Source organism: Bubalus bubalis, chromosome 24, assembly GCF_019923935.1.
Source record: "Bubalus bubalis isolate 160015118507 breed Murrah chromosome 24, NDDB_SH_1, whole genome shotgun sequence".
In the NCBI taxonomy this organism is placed as follows: domain Eukaryota; kingdom Metazoa; phylum Chordata; class Mammalia; order Artiodactyla; family Bovidae; genus Bubalus; species Bubalus bubalis.
In genome coordinates, this window is record NC_059180.1 from 6,748,311 (window position 1) to 6,773,517 (window position 25,207).

At 51.2% G+C, this 25,207-nt stretch overlaps 1 protein-coding gene and 3 pseudogenes across 3 annotated transcripts; all 4 read right to left on the reverse strand.

Annotated features, from left to right (window-relative positions):
• Window positions 1–577: 577 nt before the first annotated feature.
• Window positions 578–6,583, reverse strand: LOC102393115 (annotated as a pseudogene).
• Window positions 6,584–6,627: 44 nt separating this feature from the next.
• On the reverse strand, window positions 6,628–8,616 carry LOC102394721 (annotated as a pseudogene).
• Window positions 8,617–8,786: 170 nt separating this feature from the next.
• Window positions 8,787–10,885, reverse strand: LOC102395049 (annotated as a pseudogene).
• Window positions 10,886–18,740: 7,855 nt separating this feature from the next.
• On the reverse strand, window positions 18,741–22,432 carry LOC102396022 (2-acylglycerol O-acyltransferase 3). Of its 3 annotated transcripts, XM_044935605.2 has the most exons (7): window positions 21,802–22,426; window positions 21,259–21,366; window positions 20,928–20,998; window positions 20,456–20,660; window positions 19,971–20,145; window positions 19,200–19,402; window positions 18,741–19,110 (listed from the first exon to the last, which is right to left on the reverse strand). In XM_044935605.2, the coding sequence occupies exons 1-7, from the start codon at window positions 21,872–21,874 to the stop codon at window positions 18,956–18,958; spliced, it is 990 nt and encodes a 329-aa protein (XP_044791540.2). In that variant the 5' UTR covers window positions 21,875–22,426; the 3' UTR covers window positions 18,741–18,955. The 3 variants fall into 3 exon arrangements, with proteins under 3 accessions (XP_044791540.2, XP_044791539.2, XP_044791541.2); XM_044935604.2 differs by having other exon boundaries at window positions 18,741–19,402; window positions 21,802–22,432; XM_044935606.2 differs by lacking the exon at window positions 21,259–21,366 and having other exon boundaries at window positions 21,802–22,420.
• Between the last annotated feature and the right edge of the window lie 2,775 nt (window positions 22,433–25,207).

Genomic DNA, 25,207 nt, shown 5'->3' on the forward strand with positions numbered 1-25,207 from the left:
AAGGGCAAGTGATGAGGGTGGTGGGGGCCAAGGGTAAGAGGGACTTTAGAGTCTGGCCAGAGCGATGCTCAGTCCACAAGAAATGGTGACACAGCCAGGGAGCTAGCCCCATCCACTGGAAGGAAGGCTCAACGGATGAAATTTTCATGGGAGTCTGGGTGGGAAGAAGGAAGAAGGACAATCTAGCTGTGGGTGCAAGTGGGGTGTCACAGGCTGGAAATGTCCAAGGACAGTGGTTTTTGTTTTTTTTTTTTTCTTTCTCAAGTTCAGTCTCACTCGGCTTATTTAATTACTTAACTGTTGGTAGCAAAACCATGAGAATTTTAGTCAAAATGAGCTGACCACACACCCAGGAGGAATCTGGAGTCTAATTATTTTGAGTGTAAATATGTGCCCAAAATGCTCTTGGGGCCGTGGGAAGGTCCAAGTGCACAGAGGGTAGAGATGACCGGGAGAGAGTGATGGGCGGGGGGCCGGCAGGGTCACTGAGTCCTCACTGCGCCTTCCTACTCGAGTGGCTCCAGCTTTAAGGGGATGAGCAAGTACACAGGGCCCAGTGGAGGCTGCACCACGGGCCTCAGAAGCAGTAGGACGTGTGGGTGACCCAGTGGGCCGATCCTCCTTGGAGGGCTTGGCAGAGTTGTGGGTGGTGAGGGAGACTTGTAAGCTTCTGACTCTTCACTGTCAGCGATGGACCTCTTGGCGGCTTTTCGAGAAGCACTCCTGGGTGCTGCTGCACTTTTGGGAGCTGAGTTAGTTGGTCTTCTTCTCTCAAGAGTCAAGACGGGTTTCTTCGGGCTTCCCTGTCTTCATTTTTGATGGTCCTGGGGCTTCTTCACTGACACCTGATTTTGAGACTCTGCCGCCTTGGGTTTCTTTGTTTTCTTCCCCAGCTTGGCTCGCAGCCGCATCTCCTCCATCCTGCTCTTCAGCAGCACTTCCACGCCTTCCTTGGTGCCATTGAGCCTGATGACCTCATCCCCTCCTGGAAGGCAGCCCTGCACGTGTGACAAACTTCTGCTTTGATCTCTTTGAGGGCTTACCCAGAAAACACACAACCAAAGCACGGGAGGAAGCAACAGCTGTGTTGGCTGTTCATCTCCAAGCCCACGAGGGAGGGGGGGGGCAGATGAAATGTGCCGGCTGGAGGTTGTCAGGCTTGTCACCTTTAGGGTTTCCTTGATCGCCTTCCCAGGCGGGGTTGTCAGAGAGCCTGAGTTCTGTCACATTCTTAATGCTTTTAATGTGAGAGGCTGCCTTCCCAAGAGCCTTTTCAGAAGATTTGGCCAGTAAAAACTCAATGATGGCATCTTTGTTGTAAAGTCTGCCAAGTTCACAGGCAACCACTGGTCGTCTTAACATTTCCTGACTTAGAGTATAGTAGTTCCACTTGGCCACTAATTCAGCATCCTTGTTGACCTTCTTAACCTTCTTTGGCCCCTTCACCGGTTTATGACTCTTAGGGACTGTTCCCTGTTGTAACCCACCCGCAAGCCAACTGAGTCCAGAGCAATCACCTACAGCAGCAATTTCTGGAGCCCAGCAATTTTTGGCCCTGTTTGGTTTTTAAAAGGACTTCTGCAAGGGAACATTGGGAGGTAAATTCAGGAAGGCAGCTGGTGCAAGGCTGGGGAGGACCAAGCTAAAGGGGCCTGCTCTGCTGTCCTCAGGGCACCTCCAGGGGTCTCTGCAAGGTTCTGATGGTTTCGTTGGGACTGGAGGCAAGACCAACTACAGGAGGTTTATTTTTTTCAAGGCTGCTTTCATCCCCCACTTACAGGAAGCTCTTATGTGTTGACCCTCCGGATTCCCCTTCTCTGGATCCCATGGAACTAAAGCTTAGATCCAAGAAGCCACAGTAAGCTTCCAATCTGTCTTCCCTCCTAGAACACATGGTCCAGCACTGTCCCTGGACCCCAGCCAGGGCTATGCCTCCCTCATCCTTCCTGCATGGGAGAAGATGCCATCAGGTGAGGAGAGAATCGGGAACGGGAGACAGTGACTGTGCTGGGGTGGGAGGCTCTCATCTTATCCTGACAAGGGAAGTCCTTTGGGTCCAGCCTTACACAAGCCCTTCTTGTCTCTAGCAATATTACACATGGGATCCAGGAAAGCTTCCAGGCTCCTGTGCACAAGCCTGCTAAGTCACTTCAGTCATGTCTGACTCTTTGAAATCCTATGGACTATGGACTTCCAGGCTCCTCTGTGCATGGTATTCTCCAGGCGAGAACACTAGAGTGGATTGTCATGCCCTTGACCAGGGGATCTTCCCGACCCAGGGATCAAACCTGAGTCTCCTGTGTCTCCTGCACTGCAGGAAATTCTTTACTGCTGAGCCACCAGGAAAGCACTTCCAGGTTCCTCAGTTTAGTTTGGTTGCTCAGTTGTGTCCGACTCTTTGTGACCCCCATGGACTGCAGCACGCCAGGGTTCCCCGTCCATCACCAACTCCTGGAGCTTGCTCAAGCTCATGTCCATGGAGTCGGCAATGCCATCCAACCATTTCATTCTCTATTGTCCCCTTCTCCTCCTGTCTTTAATCTTTCCCAGGATCAGGGTCCTTTCCAATGAGTCAGTTCTTCACAAGAGGTGGCCAAATTATTGGAGCTTTGGCTTCAGCATCAGTCCTTCCAATGAATATTCAGGACTGATTTCCCTTAGGATGGACTAGTTTGATCTCCTTGCAGTCCAAGGGACTCTCAAGAGTCTTCTCCAACACCACAGTTCAAAAGCATCTTCAGTGCTCAGTTTTCTTTATAGTCCAACTCTGACATCTATACATAACTACTTGAAAAACCATAGCTTTGACTAGATGGACCTTTGTTGGCAAAGTAATGTCTCTGGTTTTTAATATGCTGTCTAGATTGGTCATAGCTTTTCTTCCAAGGAGCAAGTGTATTTTAATTTCATGGGTGCAGTCACCATGTGCAGTGATTTTGGAGCCCAAGAAAATAAAGTCTGTCAGTGTTTCCATTGTTTCCCCATCTATTTGCCATGAAGTGATGGGATCAGATGCCATGATCTTCATTTTTTGAATGTTGAGTTTTAAGCCAGCTTTTTCACTCTCCTCTTTCACTTTCATCGAGGCTCTTGAGTTCCTCTTTGCTTTCTGCCGTAAGTGTGGTGTCATCTGCATATCTGAGGTTATTGATATTTCTCTGGGTAATCTTGGTTTCAGCTTGTGCTTCATCCAGTCTGGCATTTTGCATGATGTACTCTGCATATGAGTTAAATAAGCAGGGTGACAAAATATAGCCTTGATATACTCCTTTCTCAGTTTGGAACCGGTCTATTGTTCCATGTCCAGTTCTAACTGTTGCTTCTTGACCTGCATACAGATTTCTCAGGAGGCAGGTCAGGTGGTCTGGTATTCCCATCTCTTTCAGAATTTTCCACAGTTTGTTGTGATCCACACAGTCAAAAGCTTTGGCATAGTCAATAAAGCAGAAATAGATGTTTTTCTGGAACTCTTTTGCTTTTTTGATGATCCAACGGATGTTGGCAATTTGATCTCTCGTTCCTCTGCCTTTTCTAAACCCAGCTTGAACATCTGGAAGTTCTCGGTTCATGTACTGTTGAAGCCTGGCTTGGAGAATTTTGAGCATTACTTTGCTAGGGTGCGAGATGAGTGCAATTGTCCCGTAGTTTAAACATTCTTTGGCATTACCTTTCTTTGGGATTGGAGTGAAAATTGACCTTTTCCAGTCCTGAGGCCACTGCTGAATTTTCCAAATTTGCTGGCATATTGAGTGCAGCACTTTCACAGCATCATCTTTTAGGATCTGAAATAGCTCAGCTGGAATTCCTTCACTTCCACTAGCTTTGTTCGTAGTGATACTTCTTAAGGCCCACTTGACTTTGGACTCCAGGATATCTGGCTCTAGGTGAGTGATCACACCATCGTGATTATCTGGGTCATTAAGATCTTTTTTTGTAGAGTCCTTCTGTGTATTCTTGCCACAGTTTCTTAACATCTTCTGCTTCTATTATGTCCATACCATTTCTGTCCTTTATCGTGCCCATCCTTGCATGAAATGTTCCCTTGGTATCTCTAATTTTCTTGAAGAGATCTTTAGTCTTTCTCATTCTATTGCTTTCTTCTATTTCTTTGCATTTTCACTGAGGAATGCTTTCTTATCTCTCCTTGCTATTCTTTGGAACTCTGAATTCAGGGTATATCTTTCCTTTACTCCTTTGCCTTTTGGTTCTCTTCTTTTCCCAGATATTTTTAAGGCCTCCTCAGACAACCATTTTGCCTTTTTGCATTTCTTTTTCTTGGGGATGATCTTGATCACTGCCTTCTGTACAATGTCATGAACCTCCATCCATAGTTCTTCAGGCACTCCTTCTATCAGACCTTGATAGAAGGTCCCTTGAATCTATTTGTCACATCCACTGTATAATCGTAAGGAATTTGATTTAGGTCATACTTGAATGGTCTAGTGGTTTTCCCTACTTTCTTCAATTTAAGTCTGAATTTTGCAATAAGGAGTTCTTGATCTGAGTCACAGTCAGCTCATAGTCTTATTTTTGCTGACTGTATAGAGCTTCTCCTTCTTTGGCTGCAAAGAATATAATCAATCTGATTTCAGTACTGACCATCTGGTGATGTTCATGTGTAGAGTCTTCTCTTGTGTTGTTGGGAGGGGGTGTTTGCTATGACCAGTGCATTCTTTTGTCAAAACTCTGTTAGCCTTTGCCCTGTTTCATTTTGTACTCCAAGGTAAAATTTGCCTGTTACTCCAGGTATCTCTTGACTTCCTATTTTTGAATTCCAGTCCCCTATGATGAAAAGGACATCTTTTGGGGGGTGTTAGTTCTAGAAGGTCTTGTAGGTCTTCATAGAACCATTCAACTTCAGCTTCTTCAGCATTACTGGTTGGGGCATAGATTTGGATTACTGGGATGTTGAATGGTTTGCCTTGGAAACGAACAGGGATCATTCTGTCATTTTTGAGATTGCATCCAAGTACTGCATTTTGGACTCTTTTGTTCTCTACGAGGGCTACTCCATTTCTTCTAAGGGATTCCTGCCCATAGTAGTAGATATAATGGTCATCTGAGTTAAATTCACCCATTCCAGTCCATTTTAGTTCACTGATTCCTAAAGTGTCGATGTTCACTCTTACCATCTCCTGTTTGACCACTTCCAATTTGCCTTGATTCATGGACCTAACATTCCAGGTTCCTATGCAATATTGTTCTTTGCAGCATCAGAGTTTATTTCCATCACCAGTCACATCCACAACTGGGTGTTGTTTTCCCTTTGGCTCCATCTCTTCATTCTTTCTGGAGTCATTTCTCCACTGATCTCCAGTAGCATTTTGGGCACTACTGACCTGGAGAGTTCATCTTCAGCATCATATCTTTTTGCCTTTTCCTACTGTTCATGGGGTTCTCAAGGCAAGAATACTTTAAGTGGTTTGCCATTCCCTTCTCCAGTGGACGACATTTTGTCAGAACTCTCCACCATGACCCGTCCGTCTTGAGTGGCCATACACGGCATGGCTCATAGTTTCACTGAGTTAGACAAGGCTGTGGTCCATGTGATCAGATTGGTTAGTTTTCTGTGATTGTGATTTTCACCCTGTCTTCCCTCTGACAGATAAGGATAAGTCAGAGGAAGCTTCCTGATGGGAGAGACTGACTGTGGGGGAAACTGGGTCTTGTTCTGATGGGCTGGGCCATGCTCAGTAAATCTTTAATCCAATTTTCTGTTGATGGATGGGGCTGTGTGCCCTCCCTGTTTTTTGACTGAGACCAAACTATGGTGGAGGTAATGAAGATAATGGGGGCTCCTTCAAAAGGTCCTGTGCCACACTCAGTGCCCCTGACTCTGCAGCAGGCCACCGCCAACCTAGGCCTCCACTGGAGATTCCTGGCACTCACAGGCAAGTCTGGGTCAGTCTCCTGTGAGGTCACTGCTCCTTTCTCCTGGGTCCTGGTGTGCACAGGTTTTGTTTGGGCCCTCCAAGAGTCTGTTTCCCCAGTCCTGCGTAAGTTCTGTAATCAAATTCCACTGGCCTCCAAAGTCAAATTCCCTGGGAGTTCTCGGTCCTTTTTGCCAGATCCCCAGATTGGGAAATCTGTTGTGGATCCTAGAACTTTCTTAACAGTGTGAGAATTTATTTGTTATAATTGTTCTGTAGTTTGTGGGTCATCTGCTTGGTGGATTTATTGGTAGGGTTAATGGCAACCTCCAAAAGGTCTTATGCCACATGATGTGTGACCCAGGTCTGCTGCATCCCGAGTCCCTGCCCCTGTGGCAGGCCACTGCTGACCTCTACAGGAGACATGCAACACTCAAAGGCAGGTCTGGCTCAGTCTCTGTGGGTTCTCTGGGTGCTGCTGTGCACAAGATGGTGTTTGAGCCCTCCAAGCATCCCTGGTGGGTGTGGGGCTTGGTTATAAAGGCAATTATGGCCCTCCTACCATCTTTCAAGGGCTTCTCCTTTGCCCTTGGATGTGGGGTATCTTTTTTTCGTGGGATCCAACATTCTCATGTCAATGGTTGTTCAGCAGAGAGTTGTAATTTTGGAGTTCTTCAGGGAGAAGATGATTGTACATCCTTCGGCTACGCCATCTTGACCTCATCCTGTGTGTAGGAATAGAGTGTAGATCCCCAGAGACACTGTGAGGTTCTGACCATTGAAAGCAGCCCTGGCAGGGCATCCATTCACCCGTGTCTCAGTGCCAGGTGGACGAAGCCTTTACGATTCCGGAGAGTGAGGCCATGCTCCCCTGGGACGGCATACAGGGCCTCATTGGCTCCTCAACCACCATGGGCACAGCCCTGCTGAGCTGTGGTTGAGACAAAATAAAATCCAGGCTCTGACAGTTCACAGAACATAGTCTCATAGGTATGAGGAGGTTCAGGAACAGTTAGTACCCACTCATTGGCTCCATAGTCCCTCACCTCTCCCTTTAGCACACTGAGTATTAGACATCATCCCATTCTCTCCAAATTCCCTACCCCTGTGCCCCTGTACACATGTCCCACAGTGCCTCTCCCAGCAAGGATGCAGGACACATGGGCCAAGCCACCTCCTGATATCTATTGGGAACCTGGCCAATTCAAGCCAAGTGCCTGGGGTGGGTGGTGACTGGGGGTCACTCTGGCCAGATTGGGGTGGGGTCATCCTCTGTCACTCAGCTCAAACTCACCACAGGACATAATGTACTCTTGACAGACTGACATGTACAAGAGGCCATTCAACACGGCCAGTGAGAACCAAAGCCCTGGGAACTGCTGGGAGGAGCCAATGCTCTCAGTGCAGGAGTTACAGAAGCTTCCAAAGCCCATGATCCCATGTGGGTGGGACACTAGAACGTAGCTCCTGTCTGGGGGCAGCTCTACTGTTTTCACCAGCTGTGGTGGGAGGGGGCAGGATGAGGGAAAGAAAGCAGAGAAGGCAGGCCCCCAGCTGAAAGGACTTCCCTCCCCACCAAGAGACCTGAGAGTTCAGGGTCTAAGATGGGGTAAAGGCACAAGGGTCCACTCGGGAACACCATCCCACCCCCGGCCCCGTTACCTGAACTTAAGCAGCCAGAGGTGAGAAGCCATCATGGGGAGGAGAGAGGAGGTGGGAGGTAAGGGAGCGGGAGGAGTGGAGCATCCCTTGGAGGATGACCTGTTACCTTAATGGGGAAATAATCGCTCAGGTGTTTCCACACAGTGCAGTTCTTCAACCACTGATTATGCCTTCCACCTTGGGCAGAGGGATAAGGGGGGAAGAATCACTACAGACACCATTTATCACCCCCTTCTACCCGGGCCTTGTTTTTGTTGTTTAGCTGCTAAGTTATGTCTGACTCTCTGTGACCCATGGACTGCAGCATGCCAGCCTTCCCTGTCCTTCACTATTTCCCAGAGGTTGCTCACACTCGTGTCCATTGAGTCCGTGATGCCATCCAACCATCTCGTCCTCTATCACCCGCTTTTCCTCCTGCCCTTGTTCAGCACTCACCTTGCTGGGATGTGTCCCAGTCCAGGAATAACCATACCAAGTAGAGAACAGAGAGATACCAGAGCGAGGTGAAGAGGAGGAAGAAGCCAACAAGGGAAAAGAAAGGGCCTAGGGGAAAGTTGAGAAAGGAAAATGAGTTAGATTGTGAAACCACAGTGACTTCTCCCCTCTACCCTCAGCAGTGAGATCCTTGCCCATCTCCCTGCTAGACTTTGGCACACCCCTCCCTTTGCCCTGGTCCCATAGGGGGTGCTCCAGCCTTCTTAGCCTACCTTCCCTTTTCCCACCTTCCCAAGTGGGCCCCTGATCCTCTTACCCAGAAAGAAGAAACAGAGCACAAATTGGTAGGTGCTCAGTACTTCTAACCACTGTTTCTTTAGGGTTTTCATGCCGGGGGTGGGTGGTGGGGTGGTGGAGACTCCCAGGTGCTCCTCTTCAGCCAGCAGGGCTCCTGAACCAGGAAAAATGGGATGCAGGCTATGGTAGGAGCACAGGAAGCCTTTCTGGGCTGAGTGGTCAAGCACTTGGGGCCTCCCAGGATCACTTGTAGGGGGCTGTGTGCATGGGGAGCCTCTTTGATCAGAGCTCCAGAGGTCTCCAGCCTCCACACACTTATCATGAACTGGTTGGTCTGGGCTGGTCTCTTCATGGGACTGGGAGACGGCCTAAGGGGCGTGCCATGGAGATCCAGCCCTTGGTGCATTAGAAATCATTGTGAGGAGGGCTGCAGAAGCCAGGACCCACCGGGTCCCAGTCCTGACTGTGTGATCTCGCGGATCCTGGAAGAGCGTGCACTTGTCTTTTCCGGTCTGGGAGTGTCTAGGCCACTCGGAGGCTGCCCACATTGCTCATAGCAGCCTTCTTCCCTGGAGCTGGGCACTTACCCACAGTAGTGATGAGTCTGGCCAAGGGCACCAGGCCCTAGGACTTGGCTGAGAAGAGACCACAGCCCCAGAGGATGCAAGGAGAAAAGTACATGAGCTGCTTGAAGGTGGTCTGAAACAGATGCTGCCAGGAGTCTGGGGCAGGAGGCTTAACTGTGAAGGCTTCATTCTCTCCAAAGGAGTACACGGGCACCAGAGCGACACTGGGAAGACAGAGGCGAGAAGAGGACATCAGGGGCTCTAGGAGCACCCCCAAGTTATCCCCCACTGGTTACCACTTCCCAAGTCCATTTGAGGCAAAGAGAGTTCTACTCAGATAGATCTGGGAGACGGGAATTACATTTCTTAAGAAGACTGATGCAGGGCCTTCCTGTATATAGTTTCTGATACTGTCTCTGTTACAACACGGTGGCAAGGGGAATACTAACACTATTTCACAAGTAAATGAGTTTGGAAGGTCTTGCCTTCATGGTTGTCAGGAAGAATTTCAACAGAGGGCACATGAGCCCCAGGGTCCTGTGGTTAGCACTGTGACCCTATCTCTCTTTTCGTGGGAGGAGCCTGGAGAATGGACACTGGTGGTGGGCACAGAGAAACACTCAAGGTCTGCCAGGGTCGCTCTGTAGGTGGTCACAGTGGAAGCTCTGGGGACACACAGCCCACCTCCAGGGGGCGGGTGTGTGGGGATAGAGTGTAGATCCCCAGACACACTGTGAGGCTCTGACCACTGAAGGCAGCCCTGACTGGGCCCCGGCTCACTCGTGCCTCAGTGCCAGGCTGAGAAAGCCTTTACAATTCCAGAGAGTGAGGCAGTGCTCCCCTGGATGGCATACAGGGCCTCGAGTTCTCCCCCAACCAGGATGACCACAGCCTGGCTACGCTGGGGCTGGGACAGGATAAAATCCAGTCTCTGGTGGCTTGCAGAACATAGTCCTGGAGGAAAGAAGGTATGCAAGAATATTACAGTCCCATACTTGGCACCCTATTCACTTACCCTACCTGTTGGCACATGAAGGCTGAGATAACCATCCCTTTCTTTCTAAACTCCCTACCCCTGTGCCCTTGTCAGCATGCCCCCTACAGCGCCTCTCTCCTTAAGGAGGCAGGACATTTGCTCCAAAACTATCCTATAAAGCCCACTGTGAGCCTGGCCACTGTTCAAGTCAGGTTCCTGCTCCAGGTGGTGGTTGGGGGCACTTGTGATGGACACGGAGTTAGTTTGCTGTTTCCCACTGAGCTGAAGACCTACCACAGCCCATAATGTCGTCACGATAGACTGGGATGTAGAAGGTGCTGTTCCTCATGCCTAACCAGGCCCGAAGCCCCAGGGTCAGGTGGGAGAATCCTGTGCTCTCGGTGCAGAAGTTACAGGAGGTTCTGATGCTGGTGGTCCCATGAGGGTGGGCTACCAGCCCGTAGTTCCCATTGGGGGCCAACTCTGCGGTTGGAGGTGGAGAGGATGATAAGAAAGGAGTAGAGAAAGCAGGATACCAGCTGTAAAGAGTCCCCTCTACACTAAGAGACTTCGGGGTTCAAGGTACGACAATAGGGTCAAGAGCATCAGGGTTCCCTCTGAAACACCATCCCAAAACCTGCCCAGTGTGGGAACTTAGGCAGCCGGGGCTCACACTCCAGCATGGGGAACGGTGAGGACGTGAGAGCGGGTGGGGGAGAGGGTGGAGAGCATCCCTTGGAAATAATCCCTCAGGTGTTTCCAAACAGTCCAATTCCTCATCCACTGAGAATGCCTTCCTCCTTGGGCACAGATAAGGGGGGAGAATTCCTGGAAACACCCTTCATCACCTCTCACTACCTGGCCCTTGTTTAGTGGGCCACTTTGCTGGGGTATGTTCTGGTCCAGAAACAAACCTTATGAAATGAAGAACAGAGAAACAGTGGAGTGAGGTGAAGAAGAGGTAGAAGGTGAGAAGAGACCAGAAAGGGCCTGGGGGAAAGATGAGGAAGAAAAAGGAATTAGCTTTCGGAAGCGCACTGATTTCTCGCCTCCTGCTTACCAGTGAGATCTTTGCCCATCTCCCAGCCTGCCCTGTGTCCCTTCCCTTCCCAGGGCTTTGACGCAGGTGGGCCTCCAACCTTTCTTCTCCTACCCTTCCCCTTCCTTCTGTCCGCAGTGGAAGCATGGCCTGCTCCCCTGGCCCATGAAGAGGAAAGAGAGCGCGCTTTGGTAGGTGCTCAGTACTTCGAGCCTCTGTTTCTGCAAGGTTTCCATGCTGCGGGAAAATGGGTGGGCGGTGGAGACTCCCAGGCACTGCCCTTCTGCTGCAGGGCTCCAGGTCCCCGGGGGCGGGGCGGGGGGCAGGGATGAAGGTTTCCGTAGGAGCCCAGGAAGCCTTTCTGGTGTGAGTGGCCAAGCCCTTGGGGCTTCACAGGATTGCTGAGATGGGGAGCAACGTGTGGATGGGGAGACCCTGGGATCTGGGATGACATCTCCAGATGTCTCCAGCCTCCTCTCAGTGATCACTGACCTTCTCCAGGGGTTGGATTGGGTCAGAATGGGTCAGGCTGGGCAATCTGTTGGGTGGGGTATGGGGCGTGCCACCCAGGTCCAGTGCTTGGATCATTAGGAATCTTTAGGAATCTGAGGGGGACGGGTATCTGAAGAAGCCAGAGAACACACCCACTGGGACCCAGCGGATACTGTATGATCTGGAGTAGACAGCTGATCCTTAATGTGAGCCCCTGCTCTGTTTCTGGGTCTCCTGGAGTATCTAGGCCACTGGGAGGTGAGGCTGGGCATCGGGATGTCTGCCAAAACAAACACACAAACACCGCAGGTGTGTTCCCACCTTTTTTTTTAAAGCTTAATGTACTTAAAAATATTTTAAAGCATTTTTTACATTTATATAAAAGCTGTATAGAAAATAGCGTTCTAACATGGAACACATCTCCACCTGTGCTTTACCCTGTTGTAAACACCTTGCATTATTAGGAATGTTTGTTACAACTGATGGAACACATTTGACACAGGACTGTCAGCTAAAGTCTGTAGGTCCCATTCGGGTTTGCTCATTCTGTCCTGCAGTTCTGTGGGTTTTGACAAATATACCTACCATTACATAAAATACAGGATATCCTAATCATCGTTAAAATCCCCTATGCACCATGAAAGTGTTAGTCACTCAGTCGTGTCCGACTCTCTGTGACCCATGGACTACTGATTTCCACCAAGGCTCCTCTGTCCTCGGAATGCTCCAAGCAAGAATAATGAGGTGGGTTGCCATTGCCTTCTCCAGGGGATCTTCCCTACCCAGGGATCGGACCTGGGAATCTGCACTGCAAGCGGTTTCTTTACCAACTGAGCCATCAGGGAAGACCCTGATGCAGCATGGTCCAGCCTTTAATTTCAGTCTCCAGCACAGTCATTGAGGAAGCTGCTGGGGCCCAGAGGTGCCCCTAGGTGAAGACGCCATGCCTGTGTGCGGGGATGCCACAGCACACCTTGTTCTCTTCCAACTGTTGCGTCAGCGGCTCCATGTAGCCGAGTACACCTGTGCGCTTCTGGGCCTCCAGTCCACTGTACTGGGGTCGGGGACCCCCACTTTGCCCAGAACAGGAGACAAGAAGGGTGGTCATAGAGCCACCTGCAAGGCCCCTTTCCTCCCACTGGGATCAACTGAGACAGAGTTCAGGGCTGGCGGAGTTGCGAGAGGCCAGCCTGGGGGCGAGGCTGGCAGCCAAGAAGTCAGGCCCCAGTCTGCGAACCTTCAGCCTGGGAGTAGCCAGCGGTGGGCAGGCATGAGAGCCTGCAATGGGGCCTGTGGAAGGGCGGGAGGAGGCCCCGGGGGATAGCGGGGTTGGGGACGGGGAAGAGCGGAGGGACCCCTCTCCGTATGTGCTGCAGCGCTTCTCACCCAGGCACTCGGCCAGTCTGAAATTGCTAGAAGATCTCGTTCTTCCCCAAAGAGAAGATAGCACTAGAGAGACCTGGGAGAGCAGGGGCTGCGTGGCAGCAGAACTCTGCGCTCCTCCCCCGAAGTGCTGCCCCAGCGGCCGCAGGCAGGCTGCTCCCCCGTGTTCCCACCCTGACTTGAGAAATCCCTCTGATTGCAGCTGCGAAAGCAAAGCGATCCAGGCTGTGCCTCCGGGGCCTCTAGTGGCCAACCCATGGCTAGGACGGCCACCAGCCCTGGACAGGAGACAGGAGTCACCGGCCTTACAGGCGACACCAAAGCTGGTGAGGCACGAGGACCTATCGTCTGAGTCTTCCAGAAAGAGGGAGGAGGGCACTGGGAGATGGAGCTGGACCAGATGCCCCCAGGGGGAGGAAGACAGGGAGGAGGTGACCGCAGGGACTGGGGGTCCTGACACCCAGGGCTCCCCTGCTCACCAGCACACAGGCTGTAGTCCCGGAAGACAGGAAGATGGATGCGATGGGGCAGCTGGAGCAGGTGGGGCTGGAGGCCAGGCAAGAGGCGGGAAAAGCCTCTGGTCTCTGTGCTGAGGGTGCTGAAGACCCCAAGGACCAGGAACCCAAGAGGGTGGAAGCTCCACCAAGAGGTAGTTGTGGGAGGGACCCAGCTCCGTGAGCCTCCAGCTGGGGACACAGGGGAGTGGGGGTGCCATGTTCGGACTTTGAGGGTGACTGTCCCAAGAGTCTACCCTGAAGCCCAGCTCGCACCCAGCACAGAGTTCCAGAGTGCCTCACCAAGATGGGGAGGTGATCTTGGAAATGTCTCCAGATGGCTCAGTGTGGACCCAGGCAGAGACATGGTCTCCTGCCCAAGGTATGTTTCTGTCTCTGTCGAGCCCGTCCAGGTTGAGGACCGCTAGGATCCAAGCCTGGCTCAGGAGTACAAGGAGCAAGGCAGCCAGGCACCCCTGGACTGGAGGTGGGGGCACGACTTGGGAGGACTCTGATTTCAGAGGTTTAAGTCCCAGATCCCCCTTTTGCCCCCTTCTCTCTTCCATAGATTCAGCCCCAATCTGTTCAATCCAGAGATCCCAGGACCACCTCCCTCCCGATTGGCATCTGGAAGCAGAGAGCCAGTCTGGGAGTTCTCAGGGCTTCAAGGACTCACCCAGCTCCAGGAAGGAGAAGATCCTTTGCAGGAGGGCAGACACTTGGAGGACCCAGGTGATTGGAGAGGTGATTGGAGGTGATTGGAGAAGGCTGGCCTTCTGTAGAGGGGAGTCACACAGGGGCCACTGTGGCTATGATACTACCGTCTTTTGGCTTAATCTCCTGGCCCTGACCCCTGATCTGGGTTCTGCCCTGGTTCGGCCCCCTCTGCTGACCAGCACAATGGACCATCATGATCAGGAGCCCCACAAGGAAAGTATAACTACTACTTGGGCACACAGGGCTCTCACCAGTAAGACAAAAGGGGAGATCAGGGATGTGGCAGAGCGTCTAAGGGTGAGGAAGCTGTTTGGAATTTGTGAAGGTTGGGACTGGCTCCCTGTGTCTTGCGGGGCTGGCAGACGTCTGTGTCAGTGGGGGTCGCCTTGTGTGTGTGTACCCTGAATAGCAGGGTTCCTCATTTGTCACCTGGATATGGCCCCTAATGGGTGGAGGACCCGTACGAGGGTTTGTTACCTAAACCTAGCTTAGCCTTTGTGGGGAGACCTCCAGAGGGAAGGGCTTTGTGGGAAAGGCTAAGGATTGGAAAGCCCCTCCAAGAGAGAGCCCACAGGGCTGTGAGCACGCCCTCCAAGTGGGCTGGGGCCTGTCCTCACCGTGATGATGAGTGTGCTCAACACTGATCGGCGCCAGCTGGTTTCCAGGTCAGGGAAAGTCACCTATTTTGTTGCTGTTGTTGTTTGGCAGTGCCCCGCCTTGTAGATATTTAGTTCCCTGACCAGGGATTGAACCTGGACCCTGGGCACTGAAATCTGGAGTCCTAACTGCTGGACTGCCACGGAATTTCCAGAATGTGACTTTTTTTGTTTAAATTTTATTATTCTTTTAATTGAAGTATAATTGTTTTACAATAGCATGTTGTTGTTGTCGGGGAGGCAGTGTTGTCGACCACTAAATGCTGTCAGACTCTTTGTGACCCATGGACTGCGGCGCTCCAATCTCCCCTGTCCTCCACTATCTCCCCGAGTTTGCTCAAATTCATGTGCATTGAGTCAGTGATGCCATCCTACCATCTCATCCTCTGTTGTCCCCTTCTCCTTTTGCCTTCAATCTTTCTCAGCATCAGGGTGTTTTCCAGCGAGTCAGCTCTTTACCTCAGGTGGCCAAAGTACTAGAGTTTCAGCTTTAGCATCATTCCTTTCAATGGATACTCAGGGTTGTTTCTTTAGGATTGAGTAGTTTGATCTGTATGCAGTCCAAAGGACTCTCAGGAGTCTTCTCCAGCACCACAGTTTGAAAGCATCAATTCTTCAGTGCTCAGCCTTCTTTATGGTGCAACTCTCAAATCCATCCATGACTATCGGAAAAAAACATAGCTTTGAATATATGCACTTTTGTCTGAAATGTGATGTTTCTGCTTCTTAATAGGCTGTCGAGGTTTGCCAAGTTTTCCTTCCAAGGAGCAGCAGCACCTTTTAATTTCACAGCTATAGTGACTCCCCAGTGATTTTGGAGCCCAAGAAAATAAAGTGTCACTGCTTCCACTCTTTCCCCTTCTGTTTGGCATGAGTGCTGGGATTGGATGCCATGATCTTAGTTTTTTGAATGTTGAGTTTTAAGTCAGCTTTTTCGCTCACCTCTTTCACTTTCATCAAGAGGCTCTTTAGTTCCTCTTCATTTTCTACTTTTAGGGTGGTATCATTTGCCTATGTGAGGTTGTTGATATTTCTCCCAGCAATCTTGATTACAGCTTGTGATTCATCCAGCCTGGAATATTGCATAATGTACTCTGCATATAAGTTAAACAAGTAGGGTGACAGTATACAGCCTTAACAGACTCCTTTTCCAAGTTTGAATGAATCCGTTGTTCCATTTCCCTTGTTAGTTTCTGCTGTGCGTGTGGGCTAAGTCGCTTCAGTCATGTCTGACTCTTTGCTACTCTAGGGACTATAGCCCACCAGATTCCTCAGTCCATGGGGTTGTCCAGGCAAGAACACTGGAGCGTGTGGCCATGCCCTCCAGCAGGGGATCTTCCAACCCAGGGATTGTACCCACATCTCCTATGTCTCCTGCATTGCCAGACTGGTTCTTTACTACTAGTGCCACCTGGGAAGTCCCAGTTTCTGGTGTACAACAAGGTGAATCAGCTCTATGTATACATATATCCCCTCCCTCTTGAGATTTCCTCCCACCCCACCTCTATCGCACGCCTCTCGATCATCACAGAGCGCCAAGCCGAGCTCCTTGTGATATGAAGCAGCTTCTCACTAGCTATCTACTCCACACACACTAGTGTATAAATGTCAGTGCTGCCCTCTCAAGGCATCACACTCCATGAACCCTCTCCTGCCCTGTGTCACCAAGTCCGTTTTCTCCATCATCATCTCTATTCCTGCCCTCCAAACACGTCCATCCGTACCATGCTTCTAGAGTCCATATATATGCGTTAATACAGGATCTTCATGTTCTCTTTCTGACTTATTTCACTCTGTATGACAGACCCCAGGTGCACTCATATCACTACAAATGACCCAAATTCACTGATTTTTATGGCTGAGCAATATTCCATCACATACATGTACCACGTGTTCTGTATCGACTCCTCTGTCAGTAAACATTTGGGTTGCTTCCATGCTCACCATTGTAAACAGTGCTGCAGTGAATATTGGAGGTGCATGTATCCTTTCAGTTCAGTTCAGTTCAGTTGCTCAGTCATGTTCGACTCTTTCCCCCATGAATCGCAGCACGCCAGGCCTCCTTGTCCATCACCAACTCCCGGAGTTCACTCAGACTCACGTCCATCGAGTCAGTGATGCCATCCAGCCATCTCATCCTCTGTCGTCCCCTTCTCCTCTTGCCCCCAATCCCTCCCAGCATCACAGTCTTTTCCATTGAGTCAACTCTTCGCATGAGGTGGCCAAAGTACTGGAGTTTCAGCTTTAGCATCATTCCTTCCAAAGAAATCCCAGAGCTGATCTCCTTCAGAATGGACTGGTTGGATCTCCTTGCAGTCCAAGAGACTCTCAAGAGTCTTCTCCAACACCACAGTTCAAAAGCATCAATTCTTCGGCGCTCAGCCTTCTTCACAGTCCAACTCTCACATCCATGCATGACCACAGGAAAAACTATAGCCTTGACTAGATGAATCTTTGTTGGCAAAGTAATGTCTCTGCTTTTGAATATGCTATCTAGGTTGGTCATAACTTTCCTTCCAAGGAGGAAGCGTCTTTTAATTTCATGGCTGCAGTCACCATCTGCAGTGATTTTGGAGCCCAGAAAAATAAAGTCTGACACTGTTTCCACTGTTTCCCCATCTATTTCCCATGAAGTGATGGGATCAGATGCCATGATCTTCATTTTCTGAATGTTGAGCTTTAAGCCAACTTTTTCACTCTCCACTTTCACTTTCATCAAGAGGCTTTTGAGTTCTTCTTTACTTTCTGTCATAAGGGTGGTGTCATCTGCATATCTGAGGTTATTGATATTTCTCCTGGCAATCTTGATTCCAGCTTGTGTTTCTTCCAGCCCAGCGCTTCTCATGATGTACTCTGCATATCCTTTAGGACCATGTTTTTCTCTGGATATATGCCCAGGAAAGGGATCGCAGGGTTATATGATAGCTCAGTTTTAGATTTTTAAGGAACCTCCATGCTGTTCTCCATAGTGGCTAGACCAATTTACATTCCCACTGACAGAGTAGGAGGGTTCCTTTCTTTCCTCACCCTCTCTAGCCTTTGTTGCTTCCCAGAAGGACCTTAAAAAACAACTCTAAATAATCCATGAAATAACCCACAAGGGAAAGAAATCAAGTTCAAAAATCTGGAGCTCAGAGAACACATGGCTGTCTTAGGACAGTGCAACCCAGAACTTTGGGCCCCCTTTCTCCTCTGCCCCATATTCCAACACCAAGGGGACCAGTCACAGAAGCTGGTAAATGAGGTAGAAGAAAGACATTGCTCTTCCCCTTTCTATTCTTTCTTCCCCCAGTTGCCTCTTCTGGCCAAGCAAGCACCCTCCTTGCAGCTAGCTCCCCCTTGCTTGGAGATGGGAAATTGCTACCCTCAGATGAAGACACAAGGGTTGATTGACACAGCAACTAAACATTTCAAGGTACCAACCTTAAGTGAATGTAGAACTTCTCACCTGAGAAGTAACAGATAAGTCAGAGGACTGCCAAGATTTTCATCCAGGTAAAAAGAAAATTCTTCCACCAAATAAATTTTCCAAGACAGTGGAAGACAAAGAGTTGCATTCAGTTACACTCCAACAAGTTCTTTTAAAGTCATGGATACAGACAAAAAGCCAGTTAGGCGATAGGACTGGGCACTCATCAAAGAATTCTATAAGCACGTAAGGTCCCATAGACCTTAGCTGACTATCAAAGTGCCATGCCTGGGGTGATGATGGTGGTGATGGTGATGATGGTAGTCAAGTCATTGGCTCTTATTTTGGAAGTCTCCATTTTTTAAGACTTTAAATGTTGATAATTCACATAGGGATGGGAGGAAATGCCAAAGCAGGTATGTACTTAACTCTGGCATTTCTGTCACTGAGGATTATTCCTACCCTCCCTACTAGCAGGTACCCCTGGCCCTTGTCAGCATTTATTCACAGTATTCACCATCTACTCTATGGTCTCCACCCACCTATATCCTGGCAACTCTGCAAGCTTTCTTCTCCGGGGGTCTCCACTCTCAGATTCCATCCTGATGCCCAACAATGCTTAGCTAAGCACATGCCTTTATTTACAGAGGGAGATGGGACCAAGCTGAGAGAAGAGACTTAGGCAAGCTCAGGCAGCAGAATGAATTCTCTTGAGGCGAATGCAGGGTCCTGATTCCCAATTTAAGGCAGCAAGTGTGAAACCATTAGGATTGTGGGGATTACACGAGGGTATTCTCACATCCAGAGGGAGAGCCTGAGCTCTGCCAGTGTCTGACTCTACCAAGCAGTGGTGAGAGAACTGGCCTTTATTTACGCAGTAGCATGGCTGTTGGTGGGGGGCTCAGGCACTGGGATCAGGGGCTGGGGGGGCTGTGAGGTGGGGAGAGGTGAGGCCAGGGCTAGATGAAGGTGAGGTGAGTAGAAGCCGGGAGGCCGCAGCTCTCCTTGTGCTCCTCAAACAGTTGCTCCAGAGCCTTCATGTACAGCGTGTGATAGTGGTCCACCTGCTCCTCGGTGGGCTGTGGGCACTGGGGCACCGGGATGGGGTGGCCCACTGCAGGGACAGAGGGACACAGGTCAGGGAGGGGCCTCGGCTGCACGCACAGCAGATAGCGGCCTTCTTCCCTGGACAAGGGCACTCACCCACAGTGGTGACGGGTCTGGCGAGGGGCACCAGGCCCCAGGACTTGGCTGAGAAGAGACCATGGCCCCAGAAGATGCAAGGAGAGAAGCTCAGGAGCCTCTTGATGGTGATCTGGAACAGACGCTGCCAGGAGTCTGGGGCAAAAACCTTAACTCTGAAGATGTCATTCTCCCCAAAGGAGTACACGGGCACCAGGGAGGCACTGGGAAGGGAAGGGCAAGAGAGAAAATGGCTGGGCACATCAGGGGCTCGAGAAGCACTCCCAAATTCCTCCCCCACAGGTTACCACCTTCCTAGGCATTAGGAGCAAAGGATGGTTCTACAAGAAAGATCTGGATGAAGGGATTTTCTTTCTTAAGACCAATGTGTCCTGGACCTTCCTATATACATTTTCTCACACAGTCTCAACTACAGTGTGGTGGCAAGGCGGGCGTTAGCTGTTTCACAAGAGGTGTGCAAGGTCTTGCCTGTGAGAGGGCATCATAAAAGAATGTGAGCCGAGGGCATACGAGCCCCCAGGGTCCAGCGCTTCGCACTGTGATCCTGTCTGTCTCTCTGCGTGGGAGGAAGCCTGGGGAATGGGCACCAGGGCTGGACACAGAGCAAACACCCAAAGTCTGCCTAGAGCGCCCTCTAGAGGTGGTCACGGTGGAAGCTCTGGGGACACACAGCCCACCTCCAGGGCGCGGGTGTGCACAGATGGAGGGCAGACGACCAGACACTGTGAGGTTCTGACCATTGACGGCAGCCCTGGCTGGGCCCCCGCTCACCCGTGCCTCAGTGCCAGGCGGACGAAGCCTTTACGATTCCGGAGAGTGAGGCAGTGCTCCCCTGGGACGGCATACAGGGCCTCATTGGCCCCTCCGACCACGATGACCACAGCCCTGCCGAGCTGTGGTTGAGATAGAACATAATCCAGGCTCTGACGGTTCACAGAACATGTTCCTGTGGGCATGAGGAGGTTCAGGAACAGTTAGTACCCCCTCATGGGCCCGATAGTCCCTCACCTCTCCCTTAAGCACACTGAGTATTAGACATCATCCCATTCTCGCCAAATTCCCTACCCCTGTGCCCCTGTCCACGTGTCCTACAGTGCCTCTCCCAGCATGGATGCAGGACACTCGGGCCAAGCCACCTCCTGACCCCCATTGTGAACCTGGCCAATTCAAGCCAAGTGCCTGGGGTGGGTGGTGACTGGGGGTCACTCTGGCAGGATTGGGGTGGGGTCACCCTCTGTCACTCAACTCAAACTCACCACAGGACAGAAAGTACTCTCGATGGCCTGGCATGTACAAGAGACAATTCAACATGGCCACTGAGAACCGAAGCCCTGGGAACAGCTGCGAGCAGCCAGTGCCCTCCGTGGCGAAGTTACAGATGCTTCCGACGGCTACGACCCCATGTGGGTGGGACGCTAGCACGTAGTTCCTGTCTGGGGGCAGCTCTGCTGTTTTCACCAGCTGTGGTGGGAGGGGGCAGGATGAAGGAAAGAAAGCAGAGAGGGCAGGCCCCTAGCTGAAAGGGCTTCCCTCCCCACCAAGATCTTGAGAGTTCAGGATAAGATGGGGTCAAAGGCACCAGGATCCACTCTGGAACACCATCCCACCCCCGGCCCCGTTACCTGAACTTAAGCAGCCAGAGGTGAGAAGCCATCATGGGGAGGAGAGAGGAGGTGGGAGGTAAGGGAGTGGGAGGAGTGGAGCATCCCTTGGAGGGTGACCTGTTACCTTAATGGGGAAATAATCAATCAGGTGTTTCCACACAGTGCAGTTCCTCAACCACTGATTTCGCCTTCCACCTTGGGCAGAGAGATAAGGTGGGAAGAATCACTACAGACACCATTTATCACCTCCTTCTACCCGGGCCCTTGTTTTTGTTGTTTAGCTGCTAAGTTGTGTCTGACTCTCTGTGACCCCAAGGACTGCAGCATGCCAGCCTTCCCTGTCCTTCACTATTTCCCAGAGCTTGCTCACACTCGTGTCCATTGAGTCCATGATGCCATCCAACCATCTCGTCCTCTATCACCCGCTTTTCCTCCTGCCCTTGTTTAGCACTCACCTTGCTGGGATGTGTCCCAGTCCAGGAATAACCATACCAAGTAGAGAACAGAGAGATACCAGAGAGAGGTGAAGAGGAGGAAGAAGCCAACAAGGGAAAAGAAAAAGCCTGGGGAACGATGAGAAAGGAAAACGAGTTAGATTGTGAAACCACAGTGACTTCTCCCCTCTCTCCTCACCAGTGAGATCGTTGCCTGTCTCCCTGCTATACTTTGACACGTCCCTCCCTTTGCCCTGGGCTTCCCTAGTGGCTCAGACGGTAAAGCATCTGTCTGCAATGCAGGAGACCCAGGTTCAATCCTTGATTCGGGAAGATCCCCGGAGAAGGAAATGGCAGCCCACTCCAGTATTCTTGCCTGGAAAATCCTGTGGACGGAGAAGCCTCGTAGACTACAGTCCGTGAGGTCGGGAAGAGTGGGACAGGACTGAGACTTCATGTCCCTCTCTTTGCCCTGGTGGTCCAGTAGTGGGGGCTCCAGTCTTCCTCCCTCTACCCTCCCCTTTTCCCACCTTCCCAATTGGACCCCTGCCCGGATCCCCTTACCCAGGAAGCAGAAACAGAGCACGTATTGGTAGGTGCTCAGTATTTCTAACCACTGTTTCTTTAAGGTTTTCATGCTGGGGTGGGTGGTAGGGTGGTGGAGACTCCCAGGTGCTCCCCTTCCGCCAGCAGGGTTCCCGAACCAGGAAAAATGGGATGAAGGCTTTGGTTAGAGCACAGGAAATCTTTCTGGTCTGAGTGGCCAAGCGCTTGGAGCCTCCCAGGATCGCTTGTAGGGGGCTGTGTGCGTGGGGAGACTCTCTCATCAGAGCCCCAGAGGTCTCCAGTCTGCTCTCACTTATCATGAACTTCTCCAGTGGGTTGGTCTGGGCTGGTCCCCTCTTGCGACTGGGAAATGGCCTAGGGGGCGTGCCGTGGAGGCCCAGCCCTCGGTGCATTAGAAATCATTGTGGGCAGGAGTTGCAGAAGAAGCCAGAGAGCCCACCCACTGGGTCCCAGCCCTATGTGATCTCGCCGTTTCTGGACGAGCGCGCCCTAGTGTTTGAGTCTAGGAGTGTCTAGGGCACTCAGAGGCGTTAATTAGCGCCGGTATCTCAACCCCGAGGACAAACACACCAACACACAAATTTATTCCCAGGTTGAATTTCAGTCGCCAGCCACACTCCTCCAGGGGCTTGAGGCCAACTAGATAAACAGGAGGTGCCTGTGGGCGGGGACCGGGTAGCACAGGGTCTGATCTTTAAACAGCTGCGAGAGCCGCTCAACTGAGACGGGAGAACGAGAGCAGCGCGTGCGCATGCGCTGAAGTACCCCTTCAGCCCCCACAGCCCACACAGTTGTACCCGGATGGGAGCCCCCACTGTGGGCAGAAGAGGATCAAGAGGGGTGATCGCTGAGATGCTTTGACGTCCCCTTCCCTCTAAAGGGATCCAGTGGGACAGAGTTCAGGGCTGGTGGGTTTGCCAAATGCCAGCCTGGGGGCGGGGCTGGCACCAAGTATTCAGGCCCCAACCTGGGACCTTCACCTCCCAACCATGCGGGGGCCTTGAGCCCGGGAGGGGGCAGTGGGCTGGGGAGCCTGGGGGCAGAGTAGGCAGAGGTTTCAGGTGTGGAAGGGCAGGAGAAGGCCCTGGGGCCTGGAACATTCGTAGAGCCACTCTCAGCAGCTGCCCAATGTTTCCTGTGTCTTTCCACCCAGAACCCCGGTGGGTTCAGAAACTGTGGAGGGCCTCATTCTCCCCCAAAGAGAAGACTGGCACCGGGGAGGCTGTGGGGGCACAGGGGACACCTGATTCCGGGGTCCTGGAAGCGGGGCTCCTCCCCAGCCGCCTTGCCCCAGAGGCCAGGCCCAGCTACCAACTCCCCACCCCGCACCTCCCGGGTTCCTCACCGGTGTTCCAGTGCCAACTTGACACATCCCTTCTGATTGCATATCTGCAAGCTCAACGATCTGATCTGGGATCTGGGCATTGACTCCAGCTGGTCCCTGGGCTCACCCAAGGCCAGAGGTCTGGGCCAGTGGGGCTTGCCATGTGGGTGGTACCCTGACTAGCAGGGCTCCCCGTTTAACCCCAGAGCCTGTCCCTGAGGGGTAGAGGATGTGCAGGAAGCTTTAATTCCTAAGGAATAGCTTAGGCCCCAGTGGAGAGACCTCTGGGGTCATGGCTTTTTCAGAAATGCTAAGAACTGGGGACCCCCTGTAAGAGAGCGTCCACTGGGCTGGGCACACCTTAAGTTGACTGGGGCTGGTCCTCACCGTGACCATGGCCCAGTTCAACAATGACCAGAGGTGATGAACCAGTAGTTTTCAGGTCAAGGAAAGTGTTCTTTCTTCTTGTTGTTGAGCTCCGCTGTGCCTTGTGGGATTTTATTTCCTGACTAGGGACTGAACCAGGGCCCTAGGCAGTGTGAACTCACAGTCCCGTCCATTGTACCACCTGGGAATTCCTGGATCATCACTTTTTAAAATAATTTTTTAATGAAAAGAAAATTGGACTTCCCTGGTGGTCCACACTTAGGAATCCTCTTGGGAAGGCAGGAGTTTTGAGTTCGATCCCTGGTCTGGGAAGATTCCACATGCCATGAGGCAACTAAGTCTATGTGCTACAACTACTGAGCTGGAGCCACAGCTACTGAAACCTGAGCATTCTAGAGTCTGTTCTCAGCAACATGGAAGCCAGGGCCATGAGACGCACGCACACTGCCAGGAGAGAGTAGCCCTGGCTTTGGGCAACTAGAGAAAGCCCTGCCTGTCAAAGCAAGACCAATGCGGCTAAAAATGAAATAGAAAAAAATTAAATTAAAAAAGCATTACAAATATTTCAAAGTATTTATTTCTCATTGGCTGTGCTGGGTCTTTGTGCTGTGTAAGGGCTTTCTCTGGTTACAGTGAATGGGGGTACTCTGCCTTGCTGTGCATGGACTCCTCATTGTGGAGCCTTCTTTAGTTTCAGAATACAGGCCCTAGGCTCATGGCTTCAGTTGTCATGGCTCCCAAGCTCAGGAATTGGGGCTCCTGGTCCCCAGAGCTGCCAGGTTTGAGTGGCCTTTGGGCTTAGTTGATCCTTAGCATCCTTAGTTGCTCTGTGGGATCCTCTCGGACCAGGGGTCCCATCTGTGTCCCCTGCACTGGCAGGCCTGTTCCCGTCCACTGGCTCATATAAAGTCCCTTACAATATTTCACTGGTGCCATGCCTGTGATCATGATGGTGGTGGTGATGGACATGATAGTGATAAATTCATTGGCTCTTCTTTTGCCAAACTCTTTTAAATTTTTTGATCCTAATAAGTTACTTTTGGCAAGAGTCCCTTCTCAATGAGTGAATGAGGTCATGTGGACCTAATGCTGGGCTTGCAGTAGGACTTCATGCTGCTGCTGCTGCTAAGTCGCTTCAGTCGTGTCCGACTCTGCGCGACCCCATATACGGCAGCCCACCAGGCTCCTCTGTCCCTGGGATTCTCCAGGCAAGAACACTGGAGTGGGTTGCCATTTCCTTCTCCAACGCACGAAAGTGAAAAGAAAAAATTGAAGTCACTCAGTCATGTCTGACTCTTTGCGACCCCATGGACTGCAGCCCACCAGGCTCCTCCATCCATGGGATTTTCCAGGCAAGAGTACTGGAGTGGGGTGCCATTGCCTTCTCTGATAAAATAAATCCCTGCATCAGGTGATCTCCCAGCCCCGAGGGAACAGGAAAGATGGGAGGAGAGGCAGAAGGAAGTGGTGTACTTAACTCTTTCTTTTCTATCACGAAGGCTCATTGCAACTCTCCCTTCTCACAGGTACTCTTGACCCTTGTCAGCTTTTGGTCACAGTATTTCACCATCTACCCTATTGTCTCCACCTACCTAAATGCTGTTCACACTTCAGAGAATAGTTCTTCATGGATCTACCCTCCCCAATACCATTCTGATGCCCTATATCTCTTAGCTAAGCAGATGCCTTATT

Bases quoted from the DNA above. Each gene is read 5' to 3' on its own strand.
- LOC102396022 (XM_044935604.2), bottom strand. From the start codon at position 21,874: ATGAAAACCTTAAAGAAACAGTGGTTAGAAATACTGAGCACCTACCAA. The intron at 20,661-20,927 runs GTAACAGGTCAC...CTCCCACCACAG, and splicing joins TTGATTATTTCCCCATTAAG to CTGGTGAAAACAGCAGAGCT. The intron at 19,403-19,970 runs GTGAGCGGGGGC...TTCCCTTCCCAG, and splicing joins CGCCTGGCACTGAGGCACGG to TGCCTCCCTGGTGCCCGTGT.